This window comes from Charadrius vociferus, unplaced genomic scaffold (assembly GCF_000708025.1).
Source record: "Charadrius vociferus isolate BGI_N301 unplaced genomic scaffold, ASM70802v2 scaffold964, whole genome shotgun sequence".
In the NCBI taxonomy this organism is placed as follows: domain Eukaryota; kingdom Metazoa; phylum Chordata; class Aves; order Charadriiformes; family Charadriidae; genus Charadrius; species Charadrius vociferus.
In genome coordinates, this window is record NW_009647945.1 from 467335 (window position 1) to 479654 (window position 12320).

At 49.7% G+C, this 12320-nt stretch overlaps 1 protein-coding gene across 1 annotated transcript in view; it reads left to right on the top strand.

Moving 5' to 3' along the window:
* The window catches only part of HYDIN (HYDIN, axonemal central pair apparatus protein), a 161992-nt gene that overhangs the window by 1721 nt on the left and 147951 nt on the right, over positions 1-12320 (top strand). The window contains exons 3-4 of the mRNA XM_009883265.1: positions 1779-1898; positions 5826-5960. Coding sequence (XP_009881567.1) covers positions 1779-1898; positions 5826-5960 — 255 coding nt within the window. The remainder of the gene's footprint in view (positions 1-1778; positions 1899-5825; positions 5961-12320) is intronic.

A 12320-nucleotide genomic window follows, 5' to 3' on the forward strand; every position in this document is an offset into this window, starting at 1 on the left:
TACTCGCCGCCTCTTGTTTTGGGGTAGCGGCTGTCAAACGCTTGGGGTCATGACTCCCTCAATGGAGGCTGCATTGGCCTTTGAAGGCTGCAGGCCCCGTGGTAATTACTCAAGATTTAACAAAACCACTTACATTAATGCTTTGGGTTGGAACGAGGCGCAGGACCCTTGCAGGGTGTTAGGTTTTGCAGGCTGCCGGATGCACAGCAGAATCGCCCTGGGCAGAGGGGAGTGGATCACAGAATCACAGAATTTTCAGAGTTGGAAGGGACCTCTAGAGATCATCTAGTCCCACTCCCCTGCCAGAGCAGGACTGCCCAGAGCACATCCCTCAGGACTGCATCCAGGCGGGTTTTGAAAATCTCCAGAGAAGGGGACTCCACCCCCTCCCTGGGCAGCCTGTGTCAGTGCTGCCACCCCAACCGTAAAGAAGTTTTTCTGTGTGTTGGAACGGAACTTCCTGTGTTCCAACTTGTGCCCATTGCCCCTCGTCCTGTCACTGGGAACCACTGAGAAGAGTGTGGCTCCATCCTCCTTCAACCCACCCTTTAGATATTTGTAAGTAATAATAAGGTTTCCCCTCAGCTTTCTCTTCTCCAGGCTAAAAAATCCCAGCTCTCTCAGCCTTTCCTCATAAGGGAGATGCTCCAATCCCTCAATCATTTTGGTTGCCCTTCGCTGGACTCGCTCCAGCAGTTCCCTATGTGCTTTATCTGGATCGATGTTTGCTGCGATGTATGTTTAAAGCTGCTTTTCTTACAGGACTGCTCGGTATATAACACACAGTCCAAATGGGCAGATTACTGAGGCAAGCCGTTGAGCGGAAAATTGCCAGCAAGAGACCTGTAACAAATTAGTTAAGGATTGCCCGAGACAGCACAGGAGGTCGGGAACGCATCAGGCGAGCGCACAAATAACTGGCAGTGCGCTGCAGCTACTAGCTTCAGCCGGACTGTGACTCCCGTGGGTGAGGAGGATGTGGCTTTCGAGCGGGCACAGTGCAGGTGGAAGAGGGGGAGACCAAAGCAGGGAGGAATTTTCTCAAAGTCGTGCTGCCTCTGCTCCGTAAGCATTTGCTGTTCGTGCATCTTTTCAGATGTGCTTCTGCAGCGGTGTTAAATAAAACAGCAATAATAGAATACAATAAAGCATCCATTTAAAGCTCATGGGGAAAAGGAGATACCAAGTGCCGTCTTACTCAAGTTGCCTGGTCTTGCTGAGAAAAGAGCTGAACCTTATCACCATCCAGAATTCACCTCATTTGTCTTTACTGTGTTACTTCCTTTTTAGCCTTATCTCCTCTGGTGCTGTTCTCTTCTTACTGGTTTCTAGGCTCCATATCGGAAAAAAAAAACAAACTATTTGGGGATGTGTGGGACTCGGTCTTTCTGTCTCAGAGTAAAGATCATCCTGAAATTGTTTCCCATGGAGTCTCATGTAAATTCTTGGGCTTCATTTGCTCTATGGGTGCTCACGGCTCTGTCAGTAAGTGTTCTGGAGCTGTGTGACTACGTTAGGAGAGGACTCTGCTGGAGGTAAGCGCTGCCTTGCATTTTTGGAGAAGGAAAACTGGAGAAACACCTACCAAAACAGCTTCTTAGCTTGAGCCTGCTCAACGTGTTCCAGAAACTTTTGGTCAGCTCGGAACACAGATGGGTGAGCCACGGTTTCTCTAGTGTGAGCTGGGCAGACACCAAGAAACTGTGCTTCACCAGAGATCAATGTACGGTTCCCATTCATGAATCTGAACCTCTCGCTGCTCTGTTTTGTATCTCCAGTTCTCAGCGCTTGACCTGGAACAGTGCTTGTTTCAGCCTTTCCCATCAGAGGTGGTATTTCAGAGCTATGTCCCCTGCGAGGTCTACGAAGTGCCGCTGATCCTGAGGAACAGCGACAAGGTGAGTGCTGGGATGCGGAGGTTTAAGACTGCTGGAAGAGGAGGGCAGTGTAACTCACGTGCTATTCAGCATAGCAAGTTATCTGCTGCAGCACAGTACATCCAGAACAAACCATCTCACAACCTTTATTTTGCAAGACAGTGGAAGTCTTCCCGTGCTGGGGATTCTCCCCCTAGTTTTGGCCATACATTGGTGGCATCTCACAGAATCCCAGACTGGTGGGGGTGGGAAGGGCCCTCTGGAGCTCCCCCAGTGCCACCCCCTGCCAGAGCAGGGGCACCTCCAGCAGTGGCAACGGACGGCGTCCAGGCGAGTTTGGAATGGCTCCAGAGGGGGAGACTCCCCCACCTCTCTGGGCAGCCTGTGCCACTGCTCTGCCGCCCTCACAGCAGAGAAGGCCCTCCTCAGGTGGAGATGGAACTGCCTATGGTCATGTCTCTGCCCGTTCCCTCTTGTCCTGTCACTGGGCACCACTGACAAAAGACTGTACTCATCTACCTGGCACCCTTCCTTTAAGGATTTATAAGTATTGATAAGATCCCCCTCAGTCTTCTCTCCTCCAGACTGAACAGCCCCAAGTCCCTCAGCCTTTCCTCACCAGAGAGATGCTCCAGTCCCCTCATCATCTCCGTAGCCCTTTGCTGGACCCTCTCCAGCAGTTCCCTGTCCTTCTTGAACTGGGGAGCCCCGAACTGGACACAATGCTCCAGATGTGGCCTCACCAGGGCCTAAAGCAGCTTGTCTAGTCAGCATCCGTCCACTGGAAAGCCCTGAGTTGATGCGAATGTTGAGGGCTGTACAATTCTTCCCTGCTCTCGTGCCTTACCTCGAGTGTGCACCATGTCCTGGTGGTTCCTTGGTTGATCTTGCTTTCTGGCAGGACATCTCTGCCTCTCACAGCCTGTTTTGCTGCCTCTCTGCAGCTCACTGTCAAAGCACAGAGGTTGAGTCTTCACTTTACACTGGAATAAGTTATAATTAGTGGCATTAGCACTCCAGGAAAGGTGTTTGGAAACAGCAGTGGAAACAGACTGATTTAGTAGAAGCAGTGGGAGGCGTTTAGGTGCCACTTTAGGCTCCTGCTAAGCTTAATTCAGTTCTGCTTAGGTTTTTCTTAGACAATTTGCCTTTCTGCTTTTCCTACGGAGAACCACAGTGCATCCAGAGTAACATGCTCTCGAAGGTCTCCACCTTCACTTGAAAAAATGGTGAGCGCTTTGAGATTTCCCAAGAAAGTCGAAGGGAAAAGTTGAAAAATGTCAGCAATTTTTGTTCCGCTGTAAAGGGGAAAATTGAGACCTTTTGAATTTCAGCAGGGGAAACATTTGCTCGAATGAGGCGTGTGCCAAGAGCAAGCTGGTGGGAAAAGACAGGAGAGAGGAAAAGAGATGAGTTAGAAAGTGCTCTGGGAGAGAACATTGCACACGCAAGGCTTTCTCTTGACACGTAACAGTAAGTGTACTGGAAGCAGAGAAAGGTCAGAAAAAGAAAGGTGTAATTAAAGATAGTGAAGGGTAAGATGTATATGTGAGAGGAGGACAGGATGGGACGATGGCTGTGTACACGAGAGCAGGGGAATTAACCCCCTCTCCAAATCTGCCCATTGGGAAACAGGTGGACAAAAAAAGCCGTTCAGGGCATATCGCAGCTGGAGGAAGGGCAAGAGAAGTCAAAGCGTGTTCTGAGATAAGAGGTTTTGACAGGGATGTGGTTGAAAATGGAAGACCCTTTGCCAAGGAAGGATGCAGATGTGGTCCCTCAGTCCTGGAGAGTGCTGTGCCATTCCTGGTCTGGTGTTTAGCTTGGGGATGTTGGAAAGATGGAGCGTGGATGCCCAAGGGATACCATTCGTGTGGTCCACACTGATTCTGGGCACTCTTTGCTGCAGGTGTCCTCTTTCCTGATTAAAATGTGCCTCAGTTTCTCTCTTCCTATGGCTCTGCTTCATTCCCACAAAGTCTTTTTGGCTTCAGCTGCTCCATTATCCATGCGGCACTTCAGAATGTTTGTCTTTGCCAAGTACCAGCCAACAGGCAAACAGTTAATTTGCTCTATTCATGCTTCTTCAAGTGGAAAAGAACATCTGCATCAACATTTCTGCCATTCCTGGTGAAAAATAATAAACTTGTACAGCTGCACCTTGGGATTTGCGTGCCCTGTAAAGGGGAGGCAATGTGTGAACTGTTTATTTTTTTCCAAAATGAATTAGTTTTGAAGCTACTAAGATCTCAGCCATGGGGCAGCGCTGGTGTAAAAGTAAAATCAGCTCTAAGGAAACTCCTTGGCATGTTTAAGTACACAAAGATAGAGATGATAATCCCAAGAGAGGTTGTTATATTCTAATTTTGTTGGCTTTTTGGTAATGTCCTGGAGAAAAGCAATGTGCTCAGTCTCAAAGTTTTCTCACCAGTTTCCCAGATTCCTCTGAACCCCGTTGACTCAGGTTGTCTTCTCCATAAAAATCCAGCTAATGGCAAAGTATATTCCAAATAGAGACTCTGTAATCATTCAAATGTGGAAATGCTTTGCTATATACTTACTGCTCTTACCTGCATATTGTAAAATTGCTTTTCTGGCTTCAGGCTGCTCCTCACCACCTTCAGAGATGTTCTGGGTGGCTTTTGCTGAAGGTTTTAGCCACATGTGCTCATCTCCCGAGGGGACTTGGTGGCCATAAGTGTTTGTCTGCAGCGTGGAAATTGGCTGCTGGAATGGGCCGCCCCGGGGCATTGCTGGGAACGAAGTGTCTTTTGGAGAGTTCAGGACTGCCTTGGCCATGGGTTATCAGGCTCGGGTGGGCGGCGCAGAATGAAGCTCCATTTTTTTTCCTCAAGCCTTGTGTGGGTTCGTTGTTTATCGGTGAAGCTGCCTGTCAGTCAAAATCACCCGGTTTAGACTTTGAAGTGAGATTTTGGTGCCCAGGGGTTGATACCTGTGTGCTGGAAGATGCCTGTTTGCCGGCTCTGTGCTTGTGGTGTCCCAGAGGGTGGAAACTTGGAGCAAGGTGCCTGCGGAGACTCCTGGGTGTGGGGAGGAATACTGAGAAACCTGGCTTGCCCCGCACTGGCAGCTGCCTGGCTACGATCACCAGGCAGTAAGAGCCTCCAGAGAGCCGAGATTGGCTTTTAATAATGAAACCACGCTGTGAGTCAGTGCTGGTCATGTATCTCAAGGCAGAAAATGCCGTTGAAGCCCGTAATTGATAGGCACAGCCTGGGGGGTCGTCTGGCTTTCCTTTATTTCGGTAAGTTGACTGCTCTTGTCTTCTGCGTCAGCCTTTCCTTATAGAGTATTGTGCTTCTTCCTTGCTTCTCTACAGCCCCCTTTAAATTTTCTTAGCCATCTCCTTGTTTCTGGGGTTGTCTCTTTTCCCCCCCATTTTTCTCCTTTTGCTCTTCTTCTCCTTGCTTTTATTCCCCGTACAGCCACAATGTCTGTGGTCTCCTCTTGCTGGTCTGCCTGCAGACTGCTCCGCTCGAACCCAGTATGTTTTAGAAGTTAATTTATTCCTTGCCCGCAGTATGACAAATCCTGTTTTGCCTTCAGATAATACATTCCCCCTCTCAGGAATACGTTCCCTCTCTCTGCAGGATGGTGGGGATGTGTCGTGGCAGAAGCAATCAGGTTCTCTGGGCTTGTTGAATATGGGGATGACTTGATTGGGGTATTATATCTCCCCACTGCTGGTGTCTTACCTGCTTGACGATTCCTTCACAGCAGGGCATTGCCCTACTGCCTCTGGCCTAGAGCTATATTGCCCAGGCAGAATGAATTCCAGTCCACCCTTGTTTGGTTTTGTTCTGTACCTCAAGAGCTAAAAGTGCTTTGGGAAGGTGGTTAAGGAAGAATGTCACCAGGGTATGGCCAGGTCTCTTCTCCTTGTGTTTCCACGAGTGACAAAATTATAGTTTTGTGTCTTTCCTGCAGGTTCCTCGGCTGGTAAAGGTCGTCTTGGAGAGCTCGCCGTATTTCAAGTTGATCAACCCCACTGATGTGTGCCGTAAGGTAGCACCTGGCATGCCTTCAACTTTCCGCATCCTTTTCACCCCTGAGGAGAACAAGGTGAGACTGGAGGGCCAAAGAAGTTGGTGCCTTCAGTGGAAGGTGAACATGCAGTCTGGATTCAGAGCAGGGCATCTAGGGTGGGTTTTGAGGAACTGTCCTGGTTTTGGTGGGGTTGTGCTGGCTCTAGAACTGGGGGAAACTCTTTTCCCAGGGTGAAGATTATGCTCTCATACGCTGGAGGCTCTTACTTGTTTCAGACTTTTTTTTTTTTTTAATCCTTCAGCACTGGAAGGTTTAACGTGATGTCTGTTGGCTTCAGGGATGAGAGTCTGTGGTGGGGTGGCCTCTCAAGGCGTTTCTGGTATCTGTCTGTTGATGCATAACCATGGGTTTGCTCCACTAATTATAAATACAAAAGTCTGTTTAAAAGCAACCTGTTATTTGGAGGACCTGAAGTTGACCCTGATCAGTGAGGACCACCACCTTTGAAAACTGGAGTCACTGTAATGTAGATCGTGTTAGACCCAGTAGCGATACAGCATTACATCTCTAAAGGCGTCGTTTTTCTTGCACGCTGGTGATAGCCCACACCCTGCTGCAAGCTCTGCTCCGGGCTGTGGTCAGCCAGTCTGCGGCTAGTCACATCTTGGCATTGCTGGTAGCCACCGCAGCAGCAACTGACAGGCTGTGCTTTCTCGCCTTGAGCAGCTCGACTGTTCGTGAGGGAAGATGCACATGGAACAGCAGGAAAATGGCAGGGAGAGGGGCGTTAAGATGTTTTAACCATCTCTCTGCTCAACGGTAGGGGTTTAATTATTATGGAAAGCGCTAGAGGAGCAAATAGATCCAGAGAGCTTTTCTCTTTCCCATCTGGCAGCCGCTTCCCTGCCTCACCCTGGACCGGAGCAAAGATGATGCTTTTTTCATATGCTCTGTTTTCAAGCCTTGCAGCTGTGCCGTCCCTGAGGATACTTGCCTGCCTGCCATCCAGCTGGGGGTCTAAGGGAGAGGGAGAGCTGTGCACGTGGCAGGGAACCAGCCCGGCACAGAGGTGCTGAGCTCTGGATGGCTTTAACTCAGCAGGAGGTCGGTGTGCTGCAGAGAACTTTGAGACATCTGCCTGAAAGAGGATGTCTAGGAATAAACGGGCAGGTACAATCTGCCGGCGGACATGATACCTCGGAGCCTGTGGGCAGCAGCACTGGTGTGGCTGTGTCTTCATGCATGTTGTTGCGGTTGCTCTGTCAGCTGTCACCTAGTCCATGCCAAACACTCTTCAAGAAGAGCATGGCCAGCAGGTGGAGGGAAGTCATCCTCCCCCTCTACTCTGCCCCGATGAGGCCACATCTGGAGCATTGTGTCCAGTTCGGGGCTCCCCGGGTCAAGAAGGACAGGGAACTGCTGGAGAGGGTCCAGCAAAGGGCTATGGAGATGATGAGGGGACTGGAGCATCTCTCTGCTGAGGGAAGACTGAGGGACGTGGGGCTGTTCAGTCTGGAGAAGAGAAGACTGAGGGGGATCTCATCAACGCTGATCAATCCTCCAAGGGAGGGTGCCGGGGGATGGGAACAGTCTGTTTCCAGTGGTGCCCAGTGACAGGACAAGAGGGAACGGGCACAAACTTGACCATGGGCAGTTCCATCTCCACCTGAGGAGGGCCTTCTCTGCTGTGAGGGCGGCAGAGCAGTGGCACAGGCTGCCCAGAGAGGTGGGGGAGTCTCCCCCTCTGGAGCCATCCCAAACCCGCCTGGACGCCGTCCTGTGCCACTGCTGGAGGTGCCCCTGCTCTGGCAGGGGGTGGCACTGGGGGAGCTCCAGAGGTTCCTTCCTGCCCCCACCAGTCTGGGATTCTGTGAAACGCACTATGCTGTTGCTCAGAGGTTCAAACATCGGTGCTGTGGCCCTGGCCAACCTGATCCTCAGCACTGTAACCTGGAGGATTGTAAATACAGGAGGATTTAGTACATGGCATGGAAGGGAGGAAAGCATTGCAGGGTAACAGACAGTCAGGTTGACTCTTTCCACCAGCATCCTGCTACCTCTTAGCACCGTTCTTCGCATGACTTTGTCGGAGAGGCAAGGTTAGGGGCCTCCTCAGAGGGACAGCTCTGAGCCATGTAAATAGCCTGCCTCAGGCCGGAGGTCCAAGATCTCTCTGTGCGTAGCTGTTTTCTCATCTTTCGCTTGCTGCTTAGATTTAGTTTAACACTTTGTGCTATCCTCAAACAGAAATACAGAAAACTGAAGAGGAAATGCCCCGTGGTCTCTGGCTCCCCATGCTTGTGGAATAATCTGTTCCTTTGGAGGGACTGAGAAATTATTTAACATCATTAATATTTAGGGTAAAAATTATGTTGGCCTAGGGCAGTTCTCCAAACTACCCAAGTGACACAAGAGCTTAATCTTGGTGAGATAGGCTTTGCGAAGTACACTGGTGCCTTTAAAATGTGATTTATTAGTATTAATTAGTGTTCATTTTTGGGGTGGAAGAGGTAAATTGGTGCCCATGAAGGGCGAAGCGCTGCCCTTTGAGTTTAGAGAGGCAGCAGAGGAACACATGACCATCACTGCGAATAGAAGTGGGGTGAGAGGACCCCAGAGAGCACTAATGTCTGATACTTCGTCCCTTGTCTCGCCCTTGAGCTGGCGAGTGTGTGGAGTAGAGGGCTCTGCCGGTGAGAGGTCCTCTGTGTAGCTTCAGTGCCACCCCAGCGCCTTCTGCTGGACTGGGTTTCGTGCTCCTTGCAGGGCGTCGGGAGAGGGCCTTGGGCATTTAGAGAAGAGAATCAGAATTTTGTACGAATCGAACATTTCATCTTGTACTGGATGGAGTGTGAGTCAGCGGAGTCCTGCAGTGCTGTAGCTCAGCCAGAAATGCAGCGGTAGCACGGTCAGGAGACGCGTGGCACCTTGACAAAACCCCTTAGCAAAGAGGTAGGCTTTGGGAAAGGGTTCTCCAAAGCCACCTGCGTTGGGTTTGCAGTTCCTCACGTGGAATACCTGCCTTGTAGTTGTGGAAGGCTTATGAGTGCTACCTTTGAATAACCTCCTCATCCCCGCTGGCCCACAGGGGTTGCGGGTAACCCGGGGACCTGGGATGTGGGTACAAACCCCTCCGTCAGGTTTGGAGAGTCGTCTTGACGTGGAGCTGGTTTATGTAATTCTCTTGCTTTGCATCTCTTCTTCCCTGGACTAAGTCTGACTTGGGCAGAGTAATTCCCCATTCGCGGGAGTGAAATTGCGACTGAGCCCTAAATAAAAGGGCCACGTGAGCTGTCAGCGGCTGAAATGCCGTGTGCTGTGTGGCCCTTTCTTGAAAAACGAGCGGTTTGCTATTGTCTCGCTGTCATTTGGGAATGTGCCACATGATTGGACTGTCAGAAAGTAAATAAATAGCTGACAGGTCTCTTTGTTTATTGGCACTTGCGTTATAAATATGAAATGCTAATTTTTCTGCCGGGCAATGTTTCCAATTAGTCAGTCTCGCTGCTTCTGATTTACACGTTCCCGTTTTACGGCTCCGGTTGTACAGTGTGGGTGTTCTCGTGCCACCCCGTGTTCCCGGGCATCCTTGCATTATGGTCTGGCAGTCTCTGCCTGACTGTGAAACCATTGCGGGACCTCCTGGCAAATAAACAACAAATGGGAATACTTACATTTGTGTGTCCTTCAGGCTTATTAATAGATGATCTTAAAGGAAGCAAGAAGCATATAAAAACATCGCAGGGCTTATTCTGTTTTGTCCTCTTGTTCTTTTCGCTGTAGCAATGCAATATTTTCAGGCAATACAAGTTCGGTCTGTGAGGTTTGCAAAATTCATTACTGATGCTCAGTGGAGACTGAATTAATGCTCATTGAATAATATGAAATATGACAGGACGGTGAGTTATTGCATTACTGAAATTAACTCCTTTAAAATTCAGTCCAGCCCTGTTAGAGATGTTTTGTAGCACACAGAAGCCATTCCGAATGTATTTTAAGAAGGCTCCCGGGAGGAGGAAAGGGGCAGAAGCTCGAGGTGAATGGCCCTGGGCGAAATGAACCCGGAGCAAAGCAGCTGATTTCAGAGCATCCTGTGAATCGGTAGCTGAGGGAGGCAGGAGAAAGGGATCCACACCCTTCTTGTGTGGAGCATCTTCATCCTCCAGCCTCTTTCTTCTCTACTAATGGCCCTTATTTTCCAGCCTTTACGGTGTCACGGTTTTGGCACAGAGCTTTCCCCGCTTGACGTACTGTGTTGCCTCATGCTACGAGGATCTCTTCTTCGCAGTTGTCTGCCGCAGGGAATTCGGGGAAGCATTTGGGATCGGTTATGCAGCAAAACTGACATCTGAGTTTGGTGTACCGGTTAATTAATGTTAGCTTGAGTTTGCAAAGAGCCTGAAATGAAATCTCCGAGACGAGCAGCTGCTTTAGTTCCAGCGGGGGCTAATTTGAATGCCAGCGGTGATATTTGGAAGGCCAGAACTTATAACTTACTGCTTGTTGAAAGGGAAGAAAAGAGGAATTATCGTACAGTCATCTGTATTTTCTTTGCAATGGAGAGAAGAGTTTTTATGAAGGATGAAGTCATATTTTCACGAAAATCTATAGCCTGAAGCTGCATCTATACGCAGCGATCTTTAAAGCACAGACGTGCTGCAACCCCTCTCTCGTCCAGGAGTGTTTGTTTAGCAACCTGGTTTTAAACGGTCTGCTAAGGGTTTGCAGTTGCAAAGTCAAACAAGATGTAAAACTGGTTTCATCCCTACCCTTGGGTTGTAGGCAGGCGCGTAGCAGAGTTGGTAGCACAGGGCGGTGCTGCAGCGGGGGACTGCAGCCGTCATCCCCTCCCGAGGGAGGGCCATTCAGTGTTCAGAAGCTTAAAGGGACCGTGTGTTGGCAGCAGCGTGAACAGCCACCTTCTCCCCAGCATCCCTCTTGCCTTGGGTCCCCCAGGTTTGGTCTGACGCTGCGTTCAGCGTGGCGCAAGGTCCCGCTTTGATGGGGTCGTAGAGCGTGGTTGGAGGGTCAGCGGATGCCGAGATGCTTTGCATGGAAGCCGTGTCCCAGGGCATCCCTGGAGAAGGGGGTTCGGCACACAGCGTGCCAGGGCAGAAATGGCAAGAGGCGGCTTTCTCTCTCAACACCACGGTTGTCTCTGTGAAGCCAAATCCTTGTCGTTTTGCCTTCTCCTACCTGGAGAAGTCCCGGTGCCCCTCACTGGCAGCGGGGCTGGGAAGGCTGCCCGTGCTCGCTTTTAGGGGGATTTAATTCCTTGGGCTCTTAGTTACATCGCTGTTGATTTGCTCGCTCCTTTGCAGTGACAGTGACTTGAAAATGATTTCCTTTTACTTCCCTCTACTATCTCCAGTTGTTGAAATTTCTTTATCCCCCTGCTGATCTGAACTCCTTCCATCCTCCTCTGTCTACCTGGCATCTGGAAGGGAGAGATAAAGTAAATATGGCATGGCAAGACTTAATAAGGCAAGCAGCTTTCAATTGGATTTACAATGCCTTTGTTACAGTAGTGGGGCCAAAATAACAACAAAAAAAAGTAAATAGCATTCTTCATTTGCTAATGCAGCTTCTGAGGATCTAAACAGTGCAGGACGTGAAGTACTCAGATAATAGGTGCTTTAAATTCACAGGGGCTGCCCAGAGCTTTTATTTTAGAGGCCTTGAGCTGCAAGATTGAGTACAAAATTGCTAATTCAGAGAGCTTTGCTGGAGACGAAACGTCCTCCTGAAATGCGATACTCAGTTCTTGTAGGTCTTTTGCTGCCGTTCCCTTCCTGGTATTTTACCTTCCGAGTACCAGAAGCCAAAGCCCTTCTGCAGTTTCCAGTGTGGATATTTGAGATGTCTAGAGGGGGGAAAAAAAAAATAAAAGTATCCTTTTTACATCTTGGATGTGACAGCATCTGTTACTGCAACCTTCAACCCCAGCCGAGCAGGGGGTTGGTAGGCACTGGGTGTCAGTTGTGCTAAAGCAATAGCGGTGGGTTTGTGCCTCCTCCGGCTGCTGTAGGTCCCTTCCAGGTGCGGAGGGAACGGGTACGCACGTAGGAAATCCCAAACACAGAGGAATCTGAATCTGTTCTGGTTTAAGGCAGCTTGCTGCCATGTGCCGTTTCTCAGTCGAGTTGTCTGCTGGCTGCTTCGACAATCATAAAAAATACCAAATGAGATAAAAGCACTGAAGGAGGGGTAGAAAAGATCGGTGAATGATAAGAGGAAGAGCTTTTATCAACTTCTTGCTAAGAGAGCTGCTGGAGGTAATGGCTCCTCACCCTGCTGTAACCATTTTACCGCTGATTTTGGCAGGGGCAAGGTGATACTTCCCGCGCAGTGATGCCACACCATTTGGAGATCGATCCGCTCGACCCTACAGTGAAATGATTTTGGTCATCGCCTTCCTGCTGCTAAATGCCAGAC